At 36.0% G+C, this 23764-nt stretch overlaps 1 protein-coding gene across 1 annotated transcript in view; it reads left to right on the top strand.

The window, feature by feature from the left end:
• Positions 1-23764, top strand: part of LOC101017895 (dynein heavy chain 14, axonemal) — a 294249-nt gene that overhangs the window by 21880 nt on the left and 248605 nt on the right. Inside the window, exons 5-6 of the mRNA XM_031655372.1 lie at positions 392-481; positions 18583-18717. Of these exons, the coding sequence (XP_031511232.1) occupies positions 392-481; positions 18583-18717 (225 nt within the window). The remainder of the gene's footprint in view (positions 1-391; positions 482-18582; positions 18718-23764) is intronic.

Below are 23764 nucleotides of genomic sequence, written 5' to 3'. Positions count from 1 at the left end.
GAAAACCTCTCTTAATAGTGATTAGAATTACAAAAAGGTCTAGAACCTTTTATGTTTTCTTTTAGTGTAGGATAATTAGATGATATACACTGGTAACCTCTGGTAACCTCTGTTTTTCAATGTTAAACAATGGATTCTTAATCTGGGAGAGGATCTATGAATTTGCTATCAGGTGTCTGTGAACATAAAATTTTGTGTTCCCTGTATTTTTCTGGAGACAGTAGTAATAGTTTTCATTATTCTCAGAGACAGAGTTTGGTGAACTAAAAAATCAAGAACTACTATCTTAAAGAGCAGTAATTGGTACCTAGTTAAGAGAGATTTTGGAAGACAAAAATTTAAGGGTTCAATTTGCAATGCATTTTACATTTATGTATTTATTTCCTTTTAGAAAGTAATATGTATTGCAACTCAGCAATTGGGTTTACAAAACTGGTCATCTCAGAAAGAGAAGATTATACAGTTTTATAATCAACTTCGGGTAAGTATAAAATGACATGTTAGCAATCTTTTGCCTGTGTTTCAATAGGAATTAACAAAATAAAGGGCAAAAATAATAATAATAAAAGAGAGATGTTACAGGTATAATATTTTTTGAATTCAGTGATTTATTAATTGTTAGTCAAGACTTTATTATTTGACTTTCACATAACTCAACAAATGGATCTTTTCACCTTCATCTCCTTAATACATATACATAAAAACCCTGCAAATGTAATGTAAAATATCCTGCATTCCATTGCTATACCTTCTTTGAATTTCCTATTTTCCATGAATGAACCATTTGGATAAACATCAGAATATGCATTTCCCTGATTGCTAGTAAGATTGTATATCCTTTTTTATACTTATTAGCCATTTGAGTTTTCTGTGAATTGCCAGATTATGTTATGTACTCATTTTTTAATTGGATTGTTTGTCTTTTTCTTAGCAAACGTATAGATTTTTCATTTGCATTTATATATCATAATTTTTCTTTTTTTTCTTCTCCTCCTCCTCCTTTCTCCTTTCTTCTTCTTCTTCTCTTTCTCCCTCCTCCTCCTCCTCTTGTTCTTCTTCTTCTTTTTCTTCTTCTTCTTTCTTCTTTCTTTTTTCTTCTTTCTTCTTTCTTTTTTCTTCTTTCTTCTTTCTTCTCCTTCAATAGAGTCTCACTCTGTCACCCAGTCTGGAGTGGAGTGATACAATCATAGCTCACTGCAGCCTCCAACTCCTGGGCTCAAGTGATCTGAATATCTAGGGATGCAGGCACATGACACTATGCACGACTAATTCCTTTAGTTTTTGTAGAGGCAGGGTCTTGCTGTGTTGCCCAGGCTGGTCTCAAATTCCTGGCCTTAAGCAACCTTCCTGCCTCGACTTCTCCAAGTACTAGGATCACAGGCATGAACCACCATGTCCAGCCTATATCATAATTATTCATTGGTTATGTGCATTGCAAGTAAATTCTCTGTGTCTTTGCTTTTTAGAAATGTCTATGGTGCTCAGTTTTACAGAAGACTTTTTTTTATTATACTTTAAGTTCTAGGGTACATGTGCACAACGTGCAGGTTTGTTACATATGTATACATGTGCCATGTTGGTTTGCTGCACCCATTAACTCGTCATTTACATTAGGTATATTTCCTAATGCTATCCCTCCCCACCCGCTCCCCACAGTAGGACCCAGTGTGTGATGTTCCCCTTCCTGTGTCCAAGTGATCTCATTGTTCAATTCCCACCTATGAGTATTATACCACATGTGGTATTTGGTTTTCTGTTCTTGCGATAGTTTGCTGAGAATGATGGTTTCCAGCTGCATCCACGTCCCTACAAAGGACACGAACTCATCCTTTGTTAAGGCTGCATAGTATTCCATTCCAGTGTATATGTGCCACATTTTCTTAATCCAGTCTGTCACTGATGGACATTTGGGTTGATTCCAAGACTTTGCTATTGTGAATAGTGCCGCAATAAACATACATGTGCATGTGTCTTTATAGCCGCATGACTTATAATCCTTTGGGTGTATACCCAGTAATGGGATGCCTGGCTCAAATGGTACTTCTAGTTGTAGAGCCTTGAGGAATCGCCACACTGTTTTCCACAATGGTTGAACTAGTTTACAGTCCAAGCAACAGTGTAAAAGTGTTCCTATTTCTCCACATCCTCTCCTGCACCTGTTATTTCCTGATTTTTTAATGATTGCCATTCTAACTGGTGTGAGATGGTATCTCATTGTGGTTTTGATTTGCATTTCTCTGATGGCGAGTGATGATGAGCGTTTTTTCATGTGTCTGTTGGCCGTATGAATGTCTTCTTTTGAGAAGTGTCTGTTCATATCCTTTGCCCACTTTTTGATGGGATTGTTTGTTTTTTTCTTGTAAATTTGATTGAGTCTTTTATAGGTTCTGGATATTAGCCCTTTGTCAGATGAGTAGATTGCAAAAATTTTCTCCCATTCTGTAGGTTGCCTGTTCACTCTGATGGTAGTTTGTTTTGCTGTGCAGAAGCCCGTTAGTTTAATTAGATCCCATTTGTCAATTTTGGCTTCTGTTGCCGTTGCTTTTGGTGTTTTAGACATGAAGTCCTTGCCCATGCCTATGTCCTGAATGATATTACCTAGGTTTTCTTGTAGGGATTTTTATGGTTTAGGTCCTAACCTTAAGTTCTAATCCATCTTGAATTAATTTCTTATAAGGAATATGGAAGGGGTCAGTTTCAGCTTTCTACTTATGGCTGTGAATTTTTCAGCACCATTTATTAAATGGGAATCAGCACCATTTCTTTACATTTCTCTCAAGTTTGTCCAAGGTCAGATGGCTTAGATGTGGTATTATTTCTGAGGACTCTGTTCTGTTCCATTGGTCTAGATCTCTGTTTTTGGGTACCCAGTACCATGCTGTTTTGGTTACTGTAGCCTTGTGTAGTATAGTTTGAAGTCAGATAGGATGAGTGCCACCAGCTTTGTTCTTTTGGCTTAGGATTGTCTCTTGACAATCGTGGTCTTTTGGTTCTGTATGAACTTTAAAGCGAGTTTTTTCCAATTCTGTGAGAAGAAACTCATTGGTAGCAATGGGGATAGCATTGAATCTATAAATTACCTTGGGCAGTGTGGCCATTTTCACAATATTGATTCTTCCTATCCATGAGCATGGAATGTTCTTCCATTTGTTTGTGTCGTCTTTTTATTTCCCTGAGCAGTGGTTTGTAGTTCTCCTTGAAGAAGTCCTTTTACATCTCTTGTAAGTTGGATTCCTAGGTATTTATTCTCTTTGAAGCTATTGTGAATGGAAGTTCATTCATGATTTGACAAATCTGTTTGTCTGTTACTGGTGTATAAGAATGCTTGTGATTTTTGCACATTGATTTTGTATCCTGAGACTTTGCTGAAGTTGCTTAGCTATCAGCTTAAGGAGATTTTGGGCTGAGACAATGGGGTTTTCTAAATATATAGTATGTCTCATCTGCAGAGCAAGGGACAATTTGACTTCTTCTTTTTCCTAACTGAATACCATGATTTCTTTCTCTTGCTTACAGTTGCCTAGCCAGAACTGTACTCAATGTTGAATAGGGTGGTGAGAGGGCATCCTGTCTTATTATGCCAGTTTTCAAAGAGGGAATGCTTCCAGTTTTGCCATTCAGTATGATATTATTGGCTGTGGAACTGTCATAAATAGCTCTTATTATTTTGAGATATGTTCCCATCAATACGAATTTATTGAGAGTTTTATGAAGGGCTGTTGAATTTTTGTGAAAGGCCTTTTCTGCATCTATTGAGATAATCATGTGGTTTTGTGTCTTTGATTCTGTTTATATGCTGGATTACATTTATTGATTTCGCATTATGTTGAGCGAGGCATCCAGGGATGAAGCCCACTTGATCATGGTGGATAACTTTTGATGTGCTGCTGGATTTGGTTTCCCAGTATTTTATTGAGGATTTTTGCATCAATGTTCATCAGGGATATTGGTCTAAAATTCTCTTTTTTGTTAATATCTCTGTCAGGCTTTGGTATCAGGATGATGTTGGCCTCATAAAATGAGTTAAAGGGAGGATTCCCTCTTTTTCTCTTAGTTGGAATAGTTCAGAAGGAATGGTGCAACTCGGCTAGCAATACCTCTGGTAAAATTCGGCTGTGAATCCATCTGGTCCTGGACTTTTTTGGTTGGTAGGCTATTAATTGTACTTGCCTCAATTTCCAGAGCCTGCTATTGTCTATTCAGGGATTCAACTTCCTCCTGGTTTTGCTAGTCTTGGAAGAGTGTAAATGTCAGAAATTATCCAAAATATTTTAAGGTTTTTCTGTTTATTTCGTAGAGATGTTTTATAGTATTCTCTGATGGTAGGTGCCATTTTCTGTGGGGTCGGTGAATTTGATATCCCTTCATCATTTTTTATTAGTCTATTTGTTTCTTCTCTCTTTTCTTCTTTATTAGTCTTGCTAGCGGTCTATCAATTTGTTGATCTTTTCAAAAACCGCTCCTGGATTCATTGATTTTTTTTGGAGGGTTTTTTATTGTCTCTATCTCCTTCAGTTTATGCTCTGATCTTAGTTATTTCTTGCCTTCACTTTAGCTTTTGAATGTGTTTGCTCTGGCTTCTCTAGTTCTTTTTAATTCTTGATGTTAGGGTGTCAATTTTAGATCTTTCCAGCTTTCTCTTGTGGGCATTTTAGTGCTATAAATTTCCCTCTACACACTGCTTTAAATGTGTCCCAGAGATTCTGGTATGTTGTATCTTTTGTTCTCATTGGTTTGAAGAACATCTTTATTTCTGCCTTCATTTTCGTAATGTGCAGTAGTCATTCAGGAGCAGGTTGTTCCAGTTTCCATGTATTAGTTGGCCGGTTTGATTGAGTTTCTTAGTCCTGAGTTCTGAATTTAATTGCACTGTGGTCTGAGAGACAGTTTGATATCATTTCTGTTCTTGTACATTTGAATTTGAGGGTGCTTTTTGCTTCCAGCTAATGGTGGTCAATTTTAGGAATAAGAAATTAGATGGTGCTGGGGAAGAATGTATATTCTGTTGATTTGGGGTGGAGAGTTCTGTAGGTGTCTATTAAGGTCCCACTTGGTGCGGAGTTGGGTTCAATTCCTGGATATCCTTGTTAACTTTCTGTCGTTGATCTGTCTAATATTGACAGTGGAGTGTTAAAGTCTCCCATTATTATTGTATGGGGGAGTCCTAGAAGTCTCTTTGTAGATCTCCTAAGGACTTGCTTTATGAATCTGGGTGCTCCTGTATTGGGTGCATATATATTTAGGATAGTTAGCTCTTCTTGATGAATTGATCCCTTTACCATTATGGCCTTCTTTGTCTCTTTTGATCTTTGATGGTTTAAAGTCTGTTTTATCAGAGACTAGGATTGCAACCCCTGCTTTTGTTTTTGTTTTCCATTTGCTTGGTAGATCTTCCTCCATCCCTTTATTTTGAGCCTGTGTGTGTCTCTGCATGTGAGATGGGTCTTGTGAATACAGCAAACTGATAGGTCTTGACTCTTTATCCAATTTGCCAGTCTGTCTTTTAATTGGATCATTTTGTCCATTTACATTTAAGGTTAATATTGTTATGTGTGAACTTGATCCTGTCATTATGATATTAGCTGGTTATTTTGCTCGCTAGTTGATACAGTTTCTTCCTAGCATCAATGGACTTTAAGAAGACAGTTTTAATGCAGAAGACATTTTTAATGCAGTAAGAACTATCAGGCTTTTACCTTATGATTTGTATTTTTAGTCCTATTTTTAGAAATATTTTAACTCTGTCTTTGAAAAGATATTTCCCATATATTTTTCCTAAAAGTTTTTTTAGTTTTTCATTTATAATTGATATATAATAATTTTACATATTTACGGGGTACAGTGTAATGTCTCAATGCATGCATACTTTGTATAATGGTTAAATCAGGGTAATTACCCATATCGATTGCTTTAAATGCTTATTATCTATTTGTGGTGACAACATCCAAAATCTTATCTTCTAGCTATTGTGAAATATGCACTACTTTGTTGTTTTCTATAGTCATCTTACTGTGTGGTAAAACACCAGAACATATTCTTCCCAAATATGTGCATATTGACAAATGTCTCCTGGTACCCAACCCCAACCCTCCTCAGCCTCTAATAACCACTATTCTTTCTTCTTCTGTGAAATGAACTTTATAAGATTCTACATACGATGAGATCATGCAGTGTTTGTTTTTCTGTGCCTGGCTGATTTCACTTAACATAATCATCCATGTTGCTGCAGATGTCAGGATTTCATTTTTATGGCTAAATAATATTCCTGTGTGTGTATTTATGTATGTATATGTTACATATATGTACACATATATATGTGTGTATGTTTGTGTGTATATATATATATTTTCTTTATTCATCTGTAGAAGAACATTTAGGCTGATTCCATATCTTGTCTATTATAAATAGTGTTGCAGTAAACATGGGAATGCAGATGTCTCTTCAACATACTGATCCCATTTCTTTTGGATATATACCCAGTAATAGGACTGCTGGATCATATGGTAGTTCTATTTTTGCTTTTGTGAGGAACCTTCATACTGTTTTTCATAATGTTTGTACTAATTTACATTTTCACCAACATTGTATAAGAGTTCCCTTTTCTCCACATCTTCACCAACATGTTATTTTTTGTTTTTCTGATAGTAGTCATTCTACTAGAGTGAGGTGATATCTCATTGTGGTTTTGATTTGCATTTCCGTGATGATTAGTGTTGTGAATATTTTTTCATATATCTGTTGATCATTTGTGTGGCTTCCTTTGAGAAATGTCTATTCAGGTTTTTTGCCCATTTTAAAATCAGATTAGTTTTTTTGCTACTGAGTTGAGTTCCTTATATATTATGGATATTAACCCTTTATAAGATACATAGTTTGCAAATACTTTTTTCCATTCAGTAACTTGTCTCTTCAATTCATTGTTTTCTTAGCTGTGCATAAGCTTTTTGGTTTCATGTAATCCCATTTGTCTATTTTCGCTTTTGTTGCATGTGCTTCTGAGGCCTTATTTTTAAAATTCTTGCCCACTCCAATTTCAGGAAGCATTTCTCCTATGTTTTCTTCTAGTAGTTGCACTACCAGAAGTCTTCAGTCTGTTTAGAGTTGTAAGTCTTCAATCTGTTTAGAGTTGATTTTTGTTTAATATGGTGAGAGATAGGGGTCTAGTTTTTTTCTTTTCTTTGTGGCTGTCCAATTTTCCCAGAATTGCTTATTCAATGCACTTATAGATGCAGATGTCTGTTTTTCTGCCCATACCTTGCCATTTGTGTTATTATAGCTTAGTATTATATTTTGAAGTCAGGTGATGTGATGCTTTCAGCCATGTTCTTTTTGTTCAAGATTGCATGAGTTTGGGGTATTTTGCAGTTACAGATGAATTTTAAGATTTTTTTCTATTTCTGTGAATAAAGTTATTGTTATTTTGACAGAGATTGATTGCACTGAACCTAAAGATCACTTTGGGCAATGTGGATGTGGACACTTTAACAATATTAATTCTTCCAATCCATGAACACAGGATACTTTTCCATTTATTTGTGTCCTCTTTACTTTCTTTAATAAGTGTTTTATAGATGATGATAGATGTTTTGTAGAGATCTTTCATGTTGTAGGTATTGCATATTTTTGTAGCTATTATAAATAGAATGCTTTCTTGGTTTCTTTCTCAGTCAGTGTTGCTACTGGCATATAGAAATGCTACTGATTTTTGTATGTTGATTTTGTATTCTGCAACCTTATTAAATTCATTTATTAGTTTTAAACGCTTTTTGGTGGAGTCTTTAGTACTTTCTGTATAGATGATCATGTCATCTGTAAATAGGACAGCTTAAATTCCTCCTTTCTAATTTGGATCCTTTTTATCCTTTCTCGTGCCTAATGGCTCTGGCTAGAACTTCAGGTAATATTTTGAGGAAAAGCAGTGAAAGTGAGCATCCTCACCTTGTCCCAGATCTTAGAAGAAAGGCTTTCAACGTTTCCCTGTTCAGTATGATGTTAGCTGTGGGTTTGTCATATATTGGCTTTATTGTGTTGATGTATGTCCCTTCTATGCCCAGTTTGTTTAAGGTTTTTTTTTTTATTATAAAGGTATGCTGATTTTTACAAATGCTTTTTAAGCATCTGTAGTAATGATAATGTGGTATTTGTCCCTGATTTTGTCAATGAGATATATCATGTTTACTGTTTTGCATATGTTGAACAATCCCTGCATTGCTGGGATGAATCCCACTTGATCATGGTGAATGATCTTTTTAATGTCTTGTTGAATTCAGTTTGCTAGTATTACATTCAGAATTTTTGCATCTATGTTCATCGAGGATATTAGTCAGTGGTTTCCTTTTTTGATGTGTTCTTGTCTGGTGTTGATATCAGAGTAATGCCAGCTTCATAGAACACATTGGGAATCATTTTCTTGAAGAGTCTGAGTAGAATTGGTATTAGTTCTTCTTTAAATGATTGGTAGAATTCAGCAGTGAAGCCATCACATCCTGGGCTTTTCTTTGATGGAAAACTCTTTATTACTCATTAATGACCTGCGTAGGTTTTCTTTTCTTCATAATTCAATCTTGATAAGTTATATGTGTCCAGGAATATATCCATTTCTTCTACATTTTCTAATTTGTTGGGATGTAGTTGTTCATAGTAGTCTTTTATGATCCTTTGTATTTCTGTGTTATCAGCTATAATGTCTCCTTTTTCTCCTCTGATTTTATTTATTTGAGTCTTTTATTGTTAGTCTAGTGAAAGATTTGTTGATTTTTTAAAATCTTTTCAATAAACAAGGTGTTTGTTTTATTGATCTTTTGTATTTTTTCCTCCCTATTCTCTCATCTTTATTTTTTTTTCTTCTCATTTGGGTTTTGATTGTTCTTATTTTTCTAGTTTCTTGAGGTGTAAGTGTTGATTTTGGATCTTTTTACTTTTTTGATGTAGATGTTTATTGCTATAAACTGCCTTCTTTTTTTTTTTTTTTTTTGAGATGAAGTCTTGCTCTGTCCCCCAAGCTAGAGTGCAGTGGTGCAATCTCAGCTCACTTCTGAGACTTAGTTAGTAAGACTCACAGGATCTGATGGTTATTATTTTCCTGCATAAGCTGTGTACCTCCAGGGTTCAAGCGATTCTCCTGCCTCAGCCTCCTGAGTAGCTGGAACTACAGGCACCCACCGTGCCCAGCTAATTTTTGTATTTTTAGTACAGACAGGGCTTTACTATGTTGCCTAGACTGGTCTTGAACTCCTGACCTCGTGATCCACCCACCTCAGACTCCTGAAGTGCTGGGATTACAGGCGTGAGCCACCACACCCAGCCAAACTTCCTTCTTAAAGGAAGGGATGCACTATGTTTATCCAACTTCCTTCCTTCCCTGCTTTTGCTATATCCTCTTGGTTTGGGTATGTGGTGTTTCCATTTTCATTTGTCTCAAGGAATTTTTAAAATTATTTTTTAATTTTTTTCATTGACCCATTGGTTGTACATGAGCACGTTAATTTCCACATATTTGTAGTTTCCAAAGTTCGTCCTGTTACTGATTGTTAGTTTTAATTCATTGTTCTCAGAAAAGATACTTGATAGGATCTCCATTTTTAAAAAATTGTGAAGACTTGTTTTGTGGCTTAATATATGGTTTGTCTTTGAAAATGTTCCATGTGCTGTTAAAAATAATGCCTATGTTATATCTGTTGGGTGAAATATTCTGTTAGGTTCATTTGATCTAGAGTACAGTTTAACTCCTATGTTTATTTATTTTCTATCTATATGAGTTATCCATTGATGACAGTTGCGTGTTGAAATCTCCTACTGTTATTGTATAATATGGTTTGGCTGTGTCCCAACCCAAATCTCATCTTGAATTCCCACGTGTTGTGGGAGGTAAATGAATTATGGGGGCAGGTCTTTCCCGTGCTGTTCTCATGATAGTTAGTAAGTCTCATGGGATCTGATGGTTATTATAATGGGGAGTTTTCTTGCACAAGCTCTTTTTGCTTACTGCCATCCCATGTAAGAGGTAACTTGCTCTTCCTTGCCATCTGCCATTGTTGTGAGGCTTCCCCAGCCATGTGGAACTGTAAGTTCAATTAAACCTCTTTCTTTTATAAGTTGCCCAGTCTTGGGTGTGTCTTTATCAGCAGCATGAAAACAGCTAATGCAGTAAGTTGGTACCAGTAGAGTGGGGTGTTGTTGAAAAGATACCTGAAAATGTGGAAGCGACTTTGGAACTGGGTAACAGACAGAGATTGGAACAGTTTGGAGGGCTCAGAAGAAGACAGGAAAATGTGGGAAAGTTTGGAACTTCCTAGAGACTTGTTGAATGGCTTTGACCAAAAGCCTGATAGCAATATGAAAAATAAGGTCCAAACTGAGGTGGTTTCAAATAGAGATGAGGAACTTGTTGGGAACTGGAGTAAAGATGACTCTTGTTATGTTTTAACAAAGAGACTGGCAGCATTTTGCCCCTGCCCTTGAGATTTGTGGAACTTTGAACTTGAGAAAAATGATTTAGGGTATCTGGCAGAAGAAATTTCTAAGCAGCAAAGCATTCAAGAGCTGATTTGGGTGCTGTTTAAAGGCATTCCATTTCATAAGCAAAGCAGAGCATAAAAGTTTGGAAAATTTGCAGCCTGACAATACAATAGAAAGGAAAATCTCATTTTCTGAGGAGAAATCCAAGCCAGCTGCAGAAATTTGCATAAGTATGGGGATCCACATGTTAATCCCCAAGACACTGGGGAAAATGTCTCCAGGGCATGTCAGAGGTCTTCACGGCAGTACTTCCCGTCACAGGCCTGGAGGCCTAGGAAGAAGAAATGGTTTCATGGGCCAGACCCAGGGTCCCTGTGCTGTGTGCAGCCTGAAAGAGGACAACATAGAGCTCCAGCCATGGCTTCAGAGGGTGCAAGCCTCAAGCCTTAGCAGCTTCCATGTGGTGTTGTGCCTACAAGTGCACAGAAGTCCAGAACTGGTGTTTGGGAACCTCTGCTTAGATGTCAGAGGATGTATGGAAATGCCTGGATGTCCAGGCAGAAGTTTTCTGCAGTGGTGGGGCTCTCATGCAGAACCTCTGCTAGGGTGGTACAGAAGGGAAATGTGGGGTCAAAGCCTCCACACAGAGTCTTCTGGGACACCATCTAGTGGAGCTGTTAGAAAAGGGCCACCATCTTCCAGAACCCAGAATGATAGATCCACTGACAGCTTGCACTGTGCACCTGGAAAAGCCATAGATGCTCAATGTCAGCCAATGAAAACAGCCAGGAAAGAGGCTGTACCCTGCAAAGCCACAGGGGCAGAGCTGTCTAAAATGAGCAGAACCCACCTCTTGCATCAACATGATCTGGATGTGAGATGTGAAGTCAAAGGAGATCATTTTGGAGCTTTAAGATTTGACTGCCCTGCTGCATTTTGTACTTACATGAGGCCTGTAGCTCCTTTGTTTTGGCCAATGTCTCCCATTTGGAATGGCTGTGTATTAGTCTGTTTTCATGCTGCTGATAAAGACAGACCCAAGACTGGGAAGAAAAAGAGGTTTCATTGGATTTACAGTTCCACATGGCTGGGGTGGCCTCAGAACCATGGAGGGAGGCAAAAGGCACTTCTTACATGGTGGTGGCAAGAGCAAAATGAGGAAGAAAAAGTAGAAACACCTGATAAACCCATCAGATCTCATGAGACTTAATTCACTATCACAGGAATAGCAGGGGAAAGACCAGCCCCCATGATTCAATTGCCTCCTCTGGGTCCCTCCCACAACACATGGGATTTCTGGGAGATATAATTCAAGTTGAGATTTGGGTGGGACACAGCCAAATTATATCAGGCTATGTTTATCCAATGCCTGTACCCCCGTTTGTATCTAGGGAGTAACTAACTTGCTTTTGATTTTACAAGCCCATAGGAAGAAGAGACTTGCCTTGTCTCAGATGAGACTTTGGACTGTGAACTTTTGAGTTAATGCTGAAATGAGTTAAGACTTTGGGGGACCTTTGGGAAGGCATGACTGGTTTTGAAATTTGAGGACATGAGATTTGGGAGGGACCAAGGGTGGAATGATGTGGTTTGGCTGTGTCCCCACCCATATCTCATCTTGAATTCCCATGTGTTGTGGGAGGGACCCAGTAGGAGGTAATTGAATTATGGATCAAGTCTTTCCCATGCTGTTCTTATGATAGTAAGTCTTGTGAGATCTGATGGTTATTACAAGGGGAAGTTTTCCTGCTCAAGCTCTTTTTGCTTGCTGCCATCCATATAAGGTGTGACTTGCTTCTCCTTGCCTTCTGCCATGATTGTGAGGCTTCCCCAGCCACGTGGAACTGTAAAGTCCAATTGAACCTCTTCCTTTTGTAAATTATCCAGTCTTGGATATGTCCTAATTAACAGTGTGATAACAGACTAATACATCATATTGCAGTCAATCTCTCCCTTTAGATCTGTTAATATTTGCTTTATATAATTAGATGATCCAGTGTTGAGTGCATAGATATTTACAATTATTATATTATCTTGTTGTGTTGACACTTTTATCATTATATAATGTCCTTTTTCTCTTTTTACAGTTTTTGACTTACAATCTATTTTATCTGTATAAGTATTGCTATTCCTGCTGTTTTTGGTTTCCATTTGCATGGAATATCTTTTTCTATGCATTGACTTTCAGTCTATATGTGTCTTTATAGGGGACATGAGTTTCCTGCAGGCAGCTTATAGTTGAGTCTTGTTTTATTTAATCTATTTAGCCCCTCTGTCTTTTAATTGGAGAATTTAGTTCATTTACATTCAGGGTTATTATTGATGTGTAAGAACTTGCTACTGCCATTTTGTTACTTATTTTCTGGTTGTTTTTGTAACTCCTCTTTTCCTTTCTTCTGTTCTTACAATGAAAAGAAACAAACTAAACTAAAAATCTCCATATTATAATTCCATCTTCCCCACCTTTCAACTTGTGGATATCTCCATTTACATCTTTTTATACTGTCTATCTCACAATAAATTGTTTTAGTTATTGTTTTTGACATTTTTCTCTTTTAGTCTTCATATTAAAGACATGAATATTTTACACACCACAATTGCAGTATTAGGTAATGTGAATTTTGGTATACCTGCTTTTATCAGTGAGCTTTACACCTTCAAATTTCTCTTGTTACATGTTATCATAATTTTCCTTCAGATTGAAGAGCTCCTTTTAGCATTTCTTGTAAGACAGGTCTTATGGTGATGAATCCCCTCAGCTGTTGCATGTCTGAGAAAGTTTTCTACTCTCCTTCATGTTAGAAGAATGGGTTTTCTGGCTAAAGTATTCTCAGTTGGCAGTTTTTTTCTGTCAGGACTTCAAATATATGATCCCACTGTCTCTGGCCCCTAAGGTTTCCAATGAAAAGTCTGCTGCCAGATGTATCAGGACCCCTTTAAGTGTTACTTGCTTCTTTCTCTTTCTGCTTTTGGGATCCTCTCCTGTCCTTGATCTTTCAGAGTTTATTATATGCCTTGAAGTAGTCTTATTTGAGTTAAATCTGCTTGGTGATCTTTGATCTTTCTGTATCTGGATATTTATGTCATTCTCTACATTTGTAAAGTTTTCTGTTATTATTTCTTGATATAAGCATCCTACCCCTTTTTCTTTCTCACTCTCTCTCGAAGGCTAGTGACTTTTATATATGCTCTTTTGATGCTATTCCACAGATGTCATGAGCATCCTTCAATTTCATTCTTGTCTGTTACTCTACTCTCACTATGTGTCTTAGTCTGTTTTGTGTTGCTGTAAAGAAATATCTGAGGCTGAGTAAATTATAAAGAAAAGAGGTTTATTTGGTTCATAATTCTGATGACTGAAAAGTTCAAGATTTGGCACCTGGTGAGGGCCTCTGGCTGCTTCCACGCATGACAGAAAGTGAAAGGGAGCTGCCATGTGTAGATATAACATGGTAAGACAGGAAACAAGAGAGAGATGGGCAAGATGCCAGGCTTTCTTTAATAACCAACTCTTGAAGGAACTGTAATAGGGAAGGCATTAATCTATTCATAAAGGATCCTCTACAAGATATAAATACTTCTTATTAGGCCCCATCTCCATCAGACATCAAATTTCAACATGAGTTATGAAGGTGACAAATATTCAAACTGTACCACTGAATACTTTCAAATAGCCTGTCTTTGAGCTCACTGTTTGTTCTGATGGATCTGTTCTACTGTTAAGACCCTCTAATGCATTATTTTAAATTAAGTTTTTATTCTAGACCTACAGGGTACATATACAGGTTTGTTACATGGTTATATTGTGTGATGCTGAGGTTTGGGCTTCTATTTATTCCATTATCCAGATAGTAAACATAGCACACAATAGGAATTTTTTCAACCCTTGCTCCCTTCCCTTCCTCCCTCCTTCTGGAGTCCCTAATGTCTGTTGTTACCAACTTTCTGCCCATGTGTACTTAAGATTTACCTGTTACTTATAAGTGAGAACTTGTGATATTTGGTTTTCCATTTCAGTGCTAATTTGTATAAGATAATAGCCTCCAACTGCATCCATGTTGCTACAAAGGACTTGATTTCATTCTTTTTTATGGATGCATAGTGTTTTATGGTGTATATTTGTGATATTTTCTTGATCCAATCCACTGTTAATGGGCACCTAGGTTGATTTAGTGTCTTTGCTACTATGAATAGTGCTGCAGTGAACATATGAATGTAGATACCTTTTTGGAATAATGATTAATTTTTCTTTGGGTACATACCCTGTAATAAGATTGCTGGGGCAAATGGTAGTTCTATTTTTAGTTCTTTGAGACATCTCCAAACTGCTTTCCACAGTGACTGAACTAATTTACATTCTCACCAACAGTGTATAAGTATGCCCTTTTCTCTACAGCATCACCAGCGTATGTTTTTATTTTGCTTTTTAGTAGCAGTAACAGCCATTCTAATTAATGTGAAACCAATTCATTGTGGCTTTGATTTCCTTTCTCTGATAATTAGTGATATGAGCATTTTTTCATATGTTTATTGGCCTCTTATATGTCTTCTTTTGAGAAGTGTCTGTTCATCTCCTTTGCCCACTTTTTAATGGAGTTACTTATTTATTTATTTGTTTGTTTGCTTGCTGAATTCTTTAAGTTGCTTATAGATTTTGGATACTGGACCTTTGTCGGATGCATAGTTTAGTTATCTCCTCCCACTGCTTATTTTTGTCAGTTTTGTTGAAGATCAGATGGTTGTAGATGCGTGGCTTTATTTCTCGATTTTCTATTCTGTCCTGTCATTCAGATAAATAAACCAAAAGAACAAAATATAGAAGAAATCGCTGGGTGTGGTGGCGCATGCCTGAAACTCCAGCACTTTGGGAGGCCGAGGCAGGTGGATCACTTGAGGTCAGTGGTTTGAGACCACCCTGGCCAACATGGTGAAACCCTGTCTCTACTAAAAAAATAAAAATACAAAAAGAATTAGCTAGGAATGACAGCATATGCCTGTAATCCCAGCTATCTGAGAGCTGAGGTAGAAGAATCACTTGAACCCTGGAGGCAGAGGTTGCAGTGAACCAAGATCGCACCATTGCACTCCAGCCTGGGCAACAGGGTGAAATTTCATCTCATAAAATAAAATAAAAAGAAATTAATTAAGAAATTAACCTTATTAAATGTGGACACTTCATACATGATAGAAGTAGCAAACCAGTAAGGAAGAGTCTTGGAAAAATGGTTATTCACATGGGAAAAAATAGATCATCAACTGGCATCTTAAAAAAAATCCAGACAATTTAAAAATGGGAAATGTGAATATCTAAAACTTTTAGGGAGGATAAGGTAGAGCTAGATGGTGGAATAGAACCTTCAAGGACTCATACCCTTGAAATAACATCAAATTGAACAACTATCCACACAAGAAAATGCCTTCACAAGAGCTAAGTAATTAGGTAAGAGATCAGAGTACCTAATTTTACCATAAAAACAGAAAAGACACATTGAAAAAAGTAGAAAGAACAGTCTCACACTGCCTACACTAGCCCTACCCCAACCCCAGGCAGCACAGAGCCCAGGGAAAGATTCTGTCCACTTGAGAGAGAGAGAGAGGAAAGTGTGTGAGACTTTGCATTTAGTACTGGCCCTGCCACAATAAAAGACAACACTAGGCATAACACCATGGCCCCTGATTCCAGGCTGGTGACCACGAAGAGAGTATTTAGACTCACTGTGGACCAGAAAGGAATCTGTCATCCCAGTGGGAGAAACTCAAGTCCTGACCCAATTCACCCTTGGCTGACTGAAGTGGGCTCAGGTCCCGAATAAAATTCTGTTGTAGGCAGGCCATAGTACAACAGTCCTTGGGTGATGTCAATGCTGTGCTGATCTGTGAGGCTGGGGGCTTTGGGTGTGGCCCTGCATGATATCAACTGCAGCAGCTATGCAGAGCCCATGTCATTCTTTTCCCAGCTCCAGGCAGTGCAGTGTGAAGGGAGACTCCTTCCACTTAGAAGGAGAGGAAAGGATGCAGGGGACTTTGCCTTGGAACCTAGTACTAGCTCTGCCACTGTAAACTAGAGTACCAGAAGAGCCTTGTGGACCCTGATTCCAGGCAGATACTCCTGAACAGTATTTTTAGACCCAATCTAGGCCAGAAGGGAATCACCTGCCTTGGTAGGATGGATCAAAGTCCTGGCCAGCATCATTACTGGCTAACTAAAGTGGCCTCAGGCAATGAATAAATATCAATGGCAGGTAGGCAGTGGTGGCTGCAGGCCTTGGGCAAGCCCCAGTGCTGCAAAGGTCTAGAAGCCACGGGTAGTGTGGTACCAGCTCTAGGATGTGACAAAAAATGTATTAAGAGGAAAGTTTATAGCGCTGAATGCCTACATTAAGAAGTTAGAAAGATCTCAAATTAGCAATCTAGCATTGCATCCAATTGAACTATAAAAACAAGAACAAACTAATCCCAAAGCTAGTAGAAGAAAAGAAATAACTAAAATCAGAGCAGAACTGAAGAAAATTGAGAGATTGAGACCCAAACATCTACACAAAGGATCAATGAAACCAAAAGTTGGTTTTTTGAAAGGACAAACAAGATCAATAGACCACTAGCTAGATTAACAAAAAAAATAGGAAGATCCAAGTAAGTACAATCAGAAATAACAAAAGTGATGTTATAAGCTACCCTACAGAAATACAAAAGATCCTCAAAGACTATTATGAACACTTCTATTTACACAAAATAGAAAATCTAGAGGAAATGGTTGAATTTCTAGAAACAAACAACCTCCCAAGATTCAATCAGGAAGAAACTGAAACCTGAAAAGGTCAACAACACGTTCCAAAATTGAGTCTGTAACAAATAACCTACTAACCAAAAAAAGCCCTGGACCAGAAAGATTCACAGTCAAATTCTACCAGATGTACAAAGAAGAGCTAATACCAATCTTAATGAAATTATTCAAATAAAAAATCAAGTAGGGATTACTCCCAAAGTCATTATATAAAATCAGTATAATATGACAATGACAAAAGAAAACTACAGACCAATATCTTTGATGAACATAGATGCAAAAATCCTCAACAAAATACTAGCAAACTAAATCCAGCAGGACATCAAAAAACATGAATTCACCATGATCAAGAAGCCTTGATTCCTGGGATGCAAAGTTGGTTCAACATATGCAAATCAATGAATGTGATTCACCACATAAACAGAATTAAAAACCATATGATTGACTGGGCACAGTGGCTCACACCTGCAATTCCAAGACTTTGGGAGGCAGAGTTGAGTGGATCGCTGGAGCCTAGGAGTTCAAGACTACCCTGGCCAACGTGGGGAAACCCCATCTCTACTAAAAATACAATAATTAGCCAGCTGTGGTGGCATGCACCTGTAGTTCCACATACTCAGGGGGCTGAGGCATGAGAATCGCTTGAACCTGGAAAGCAGAGGTTGCAGTGAACCCAGATTGTACCACTGCACACCATCCTGGGCAACAGAGCAAGACTCTGTCTCAAAGAAAAAAAAAAAAAAAAGCAAAACATATGATTGTCTCAGTAGATGCAGAAAAAGCATTTGATAAAATCCAACATCCCTTTTTTGATAAAAACTCTCGACAAACTAGGCATCAAAGGAACATACCTTAAAAAAATAAAAAAAGAGCCATATTGAATAGGTGGAAACTAAAAGCATTCCCCTTAAGAATTAGAATACGACAAGAATGCCCACTCACACCACTCTTATGCAACACAGTACGGGAAGTCCTAGGCGGAACAACCAGATAAAAGAAAGAAAGAAAGAACACCCAAACAGGAAAAGAGGAAGTTAAATTATGCCTCTTCGCTGATGGTATGACTCTGTACCTATTATTAAAATAAAATAAAAATAAAAATAAACATAGCCAAGAGACTCCTAAATCTGGTGAACAACTTCAGCAAAGTTTCAGGACACAAAATCAATGTAAAAGTAGCATTTCTATACACAAATAACATTTATGCTGAGAGCCAAATAAAGAATACAGATTCATTTATTATAGCCACAAAAAATAAAATAGTTATTGGATGTAGAGATATATTTGTAAATAAACTTAAAATCATTAATGAATGAATAAATCTGTAAATTTTGTTTTAGGTTTGTGTTGGTGTGATGTTAGTGGGCCCAACAGGTGGAGGAAAGACAACAGTCAGAAAAATTTTGGAAAAAGCATTAACACTATTACCAATTGCAGACTTCTTATCAGTTGCAGAAGGAAAATCTGCTTCAAAGGTAAATGTTCTGTTAAATAAAATGTTTCTGTATTTGTTCATATCTTATTTTACCTTTAATTAATATTTTATGTTCTCTTTATATTGGTATTTTCATTACTTATTAAACTTCTTGCTAGGAATTTTGTAGTTAAGAATCGTAGTGAGTGGGGTTTTTAACTTAAATCTCAAACTGATCGTTACTAGTTTAAATAAACTTTTGTATATTTATTTTGTATCTAGGCACCTTAATAAATGAACTTTTAATTTCTTATTGTGTTTAGGTATCAATTGAATTATCTCCAAATGAAAATAATTTTGTCTCTTCTTGAATATTTATATAATTTCTATTCTCATCTTAATGAATTAACTTTCCAAGACAATGTTAACTATAATATTTGTTCCTTACTTTATCTGGAATGTATTTAATATTTATGCATTTAATATGATATTTGACCTTGGTCGCTGATAAATATTCCTTTTCACACTTGGGAACTTTCTTTTCCCATTACACTTTGGTTTATTTGGCTGTTACAATTTATTAAATTATTTTCAGCATCTATTTCTTAAATCTTTTAACTGATTAATGTAATAAACTATGTTGATTTATTAATGTTAACTTGTCTTTGAATTCCTTGCATAGTGCCTACTTAGTCATGATATATTTTTATTCAATATAAAGTCAGACTCCACTAAATAGTATGTACTTCAATTACTTAGTTAGTGATTTATTGTTGGTAACATATTCCAAAAATTTAGAAATTCAGATTATTGGTTATGTGGATTTTTTTTCAGTTAGTGGGAAATACCCTGCTTCAAGATGATACACGTAGTAGTTCATACTCTTTTCTCTTTTCCCTTCATGCAAATTTTCCTTCCTGAAAGATCTCAATTAGTTCTTACACAGTTATAACTAATAAGAGGTGAATTATCACAGCAATAATAATAATAACTAATACATATGGACTACCTAAAAAGGTCCAAGCAGAGTGCTAAAACACTTTTGCCTGAATTATCTTTAATTCTCACAACAACAGTGAAGACAGTAATTCACTTTATTTAAAACAGTTTTTTAATTCCAAAAATAGTATGTATTATTGTGAGAAATTTGGAATATAAAATGTGAAGGAATCATCACCTAGAATAATAATACAGTAAAATGTGAAAACGGTAACATGTGAAAACATATTACTGTATTAGCTTTGATTATTTATTCTACACTAAATGTATTTTGAAATAACTGAGATAGTACCATGTATAATAAATCTTAGTTTTTCTAACCTTGGAATTTTCACCTAATGTTATATGCTGAGAATTAACCTCATGACATTAAACATTTCTGACAAGTATCCCAATTACTATATTCTGTATATATGACTATACTATAATTTATTTAATGATTCTCACATGTTTAATAGTTTTAAATTTTTGTTTTTTAAAGATATAATTGTAATAAACATACTTAAGAATGGTGGTAGGACCTGAGGTAATGGAATTATTTTGGTCATCCTTAGTTTATGACTTTCTTCTTATTGGTCTGTTCAAGACCTTCTCTTTATTTTAGTGTAGTTTTGTTTAATTTATTTACCTTATTTCCTAATCTTTCTTTTTCCTCCTTATCATAGGAAACCTCCTTGCTATATGCCTTTAGATATGTGTGTGTCCTTAAAAATTTGATACCCAGTAATGTAATTGCTGGTTGGCAGGGTATAACTTCACCATGTACTGCCAGGTAAAATTCACACACATTAGATAAACCATTTTAAAGTGTACATTTTGGTGACATTTAATGCATTCACAGTGTTATGCAATTACTACCTCTCTCTAATTTCCAAATATTTTTATCACCCCAGGAAAACACCCCTTTCTCATTAAGAAATCACCCCCTATTCTCCTATCTTCCCATTCCCTGGAAGCCACTAATTGGTTTTCTGTTTCTATAGGTTTGCCTATTTTGGCAGAGATGTATGTACAGATATATATATCTAGGTTGTTTCTGCCTTTTGGTTGTAATGAATATTACTGTTGTAAACATTTGTGTACAAGTTGAGTAGACGTATGCTTTCATTTCCTTTGGATGTATACCTTGGAGTAGAATTGTTGGGTCATATGGTAATTCTGTGTTTAGCTTTTTGAGGAACCACCAAAGTGTTTTCCACGGTAACTACATCATTTTAAATTGCCATTAGCAATGTGTGAGGCTTTTTATTTCTCCATATCCTCACCAACATTTATTATTTCCCATGTTATTTTCCATTCTAGTGGATGTGAAGCACTATCTCATTGTAGTTTTGGTGTTGAATACCTTTTCATATGCTTATTGGCCATTTGTATATCTTCTCTGGAGACATGTCTGTTCATGTCTTTGTCCATTTTTAGATTATATTGTTGTCTTTTTGTTGTTCAGTTGTGAGAGTTCTTTATATGTTCTGGACACAAAACTCTTATCAGATTGTGATCTGCAAATATTTTTTTCCTGTTTTGTGAGATGTCTTTTCCCTTTCTTGATGTGAAGTGTAGGGGTCCAACTTCATTCTTTTACGTAGGGATATCCAGCTCATCCTGTACCATTTGTTAAAGTCTATTATTTTCCCCCACTAAATGGTCTTGGCATTTTTTTTTTGAAAATCAGTTGGCCACAGATGTTTGGGTTTGTTTCTGGTCTCACAGTTCTATTACATTTTTCTGTATGTCTTTCCTTATACCTGAATATATATGTTGTGATTGCTATATGGTTTTATATAGTAGTCTCCCTGTATCCATGGTTTTACTTTGCACAGTTTCAGTTACTCATGGTCAACTGTGGTCCAAAAGCATTAAATGGAAAATTTCAGAAATAAACAATTAATAAGCTTTAAACACTACATTACAATGCCCACATCATTCACCTTAGTTCATCTCTTTATATTGGCATTTTATCATATCATTATCACAGGAAGAGTGAGTACAGTACAATAAGACATTTTGAGGGAAACAAAGATGACATTCATATCAGTTTTAAGTTATTACATCATATTGTTTTAATTGTTCTATTAATTATTGTTAACATCTTACTGTGCCTAATTTATAAAACTTTATCACAAGTATGTATCTATAGGGAAAAACATAATATATAAATGGTTCTGTAATATCTGTGGTTTCAGGCATCCACTAGGTGCCTTGGAATGTATCCCCTGTGGATAAAGAGGGATTACTGTAGTAAGTTTTGAAACTGAGAAGTGCAAGTTCTCCAACTTTGTTTTTTGTTTTTTGGCTATTTGGTTATTTGGGGCTCTGTGCAATTCCATATGAATTTAAGAATTGGCTTTTCCATTTCTGCAGAAAAGGCCGTTGGAATTTTGATACGAATTGCGTTGATCCTGCAGATCATTTTGGTGAACACTACCATCTTAACAATAAAGTTTTCCAATTGATGAACACAGATGTCTTTCCATTTTTGTATCTTTGATTTCTTCTGCAAAGTTTTCTAGTTTTCAGTATACGAATCTTTCTCCTATCATTAAGTTTATTCCTAGGCATTTTATTCTTTGGAATCCTTGTCTTATTCCTGATTTCAGTCTTTCACCAATTGAGTACAGTGCTAACTGTTGAGTTTCATAAATACCCCTTATCATGTTAAGGAAGTTTACTTCTCTTCCCAGTTTTCTGAGTGTTTTTTTTACCATGAAAAGGTGTGAAATTTTGTCAAATGCATTTTCTTTGCCTTTTGATATGATCTTGTGGTTTCTTTCCTTCATTTTACTATGATAGTGGGTTACATTGATTGATTTTCTTATGTTGAACTACCCTTGCATTCCTGGGATGAATCCCACTTGGTCAAGGTGCATAATCCTTTAAATGTGCTGTTGGATTCAGTTTGCTAGCATCTTTTTGAGGATTTTTGCATATATATTCTTAAGGGCTATTGGTCTGTAGTTTCCTTTTCTTGTGCCGTCTTTGGATATGGTATCATAGTAATGCTGACCTCATAGAATGTATTAGTGTTTCCTAGTTTTCTTTTCTTTTTGCAAGAGTTTGAGTAGGATTGGTGTTAATTCTTCTTTAAGTGTTTGGTGGAATTTACCTACCATTTGTAGTTGGACTGTTCTTTGTTGGAAGCTTTCGATTATTGAATCAAACTATTTGTTATGGATCTTTTGAGATTTTCTATTTCTTCAGTCAGTTTTGGTAATTTGTGTGTTTTTAGGAATTTGTCCATTTCATCTTGCTTGAAAAAACTTTGTTGTACTTTCGAACTGTGTATTTGAACTATTGTCTTTGGGTCTAAAGTCAGTCTCTTGTATGCAACATACATTTGGATCATGTTTTTGTTTCTTCATTATGCCAATTTCTTCTTTTAATTGGCAAACTTAATCTATCATTATGCCAATTTCTTCTTTTAATTGGCAAACTTAATCTATTTTATTTTGATTATTGATGATGGACTTTTGCCTTTTTGTGATTTTGTTCTATGTCTTGTATCTTTTTTGTTTCTCAATTCCTCCAAAATTGCCTTTTGTGTTTGATTTTTTTTCTAATGTAACATTTGGATTCCTTCTTCATTTCCTTTTCATTTTTTACTCATTTTTAAATAGTTACCTGGGAGATTGTAGTTAACATCTGTTAGGGACTGAATTGTGTCACCCTACCCAAAATTCATGTGTTAAATCTCCAACCCACAGTACCTCAGTTTGTGTCTCCCTTATTCATGGGGAATACATTTCATGACCCCCAGTGGATGCCTGGGACCACAGATAGTACTGAACCCTATATATACTTTGTTTTTTCCCATAAATATCTATGATGAAGTTTAATTTATAAATTTGACACAGTAAAAGATGAACAATGAATACTAATAATAGAAGAATTTTTAAAAATATGATGTAATAAAAATTATGTGAATGTGGTCTCTATCTCTCAAAATATCTTGTTGTACTGTACTCACCCTTCTTGTGTTCTGTCAATCTGATAACTGAGTTGTTACTGAGTGACTAATTAGCAGGTAGATTTAAGTCCCAGGTGGGACAGAGCAAGATGATGCAAGATTTCATGAAACTACTCAAAATAGCATGAAATTTAAAACTTACAAA

The sequence above is a fragment of the Papio anubis genome, chromosome 1, assembly GCF_008728515.1.
Source record: "Papio anubis isolate 15944 chromosome 1, Panubis1.0, whole genome shotgun sequence".
In the NCBI taxonomy this organism is placed as follows: domain Eukaryota; kingdom Metazoa; phylum Chordata; class Mammalia; order Primates; family Cercopithecidae; genus Papio; species Papio anubis.
This window is presented reverse-complemented; position numbering and strand designations above follow the sequence as displayed.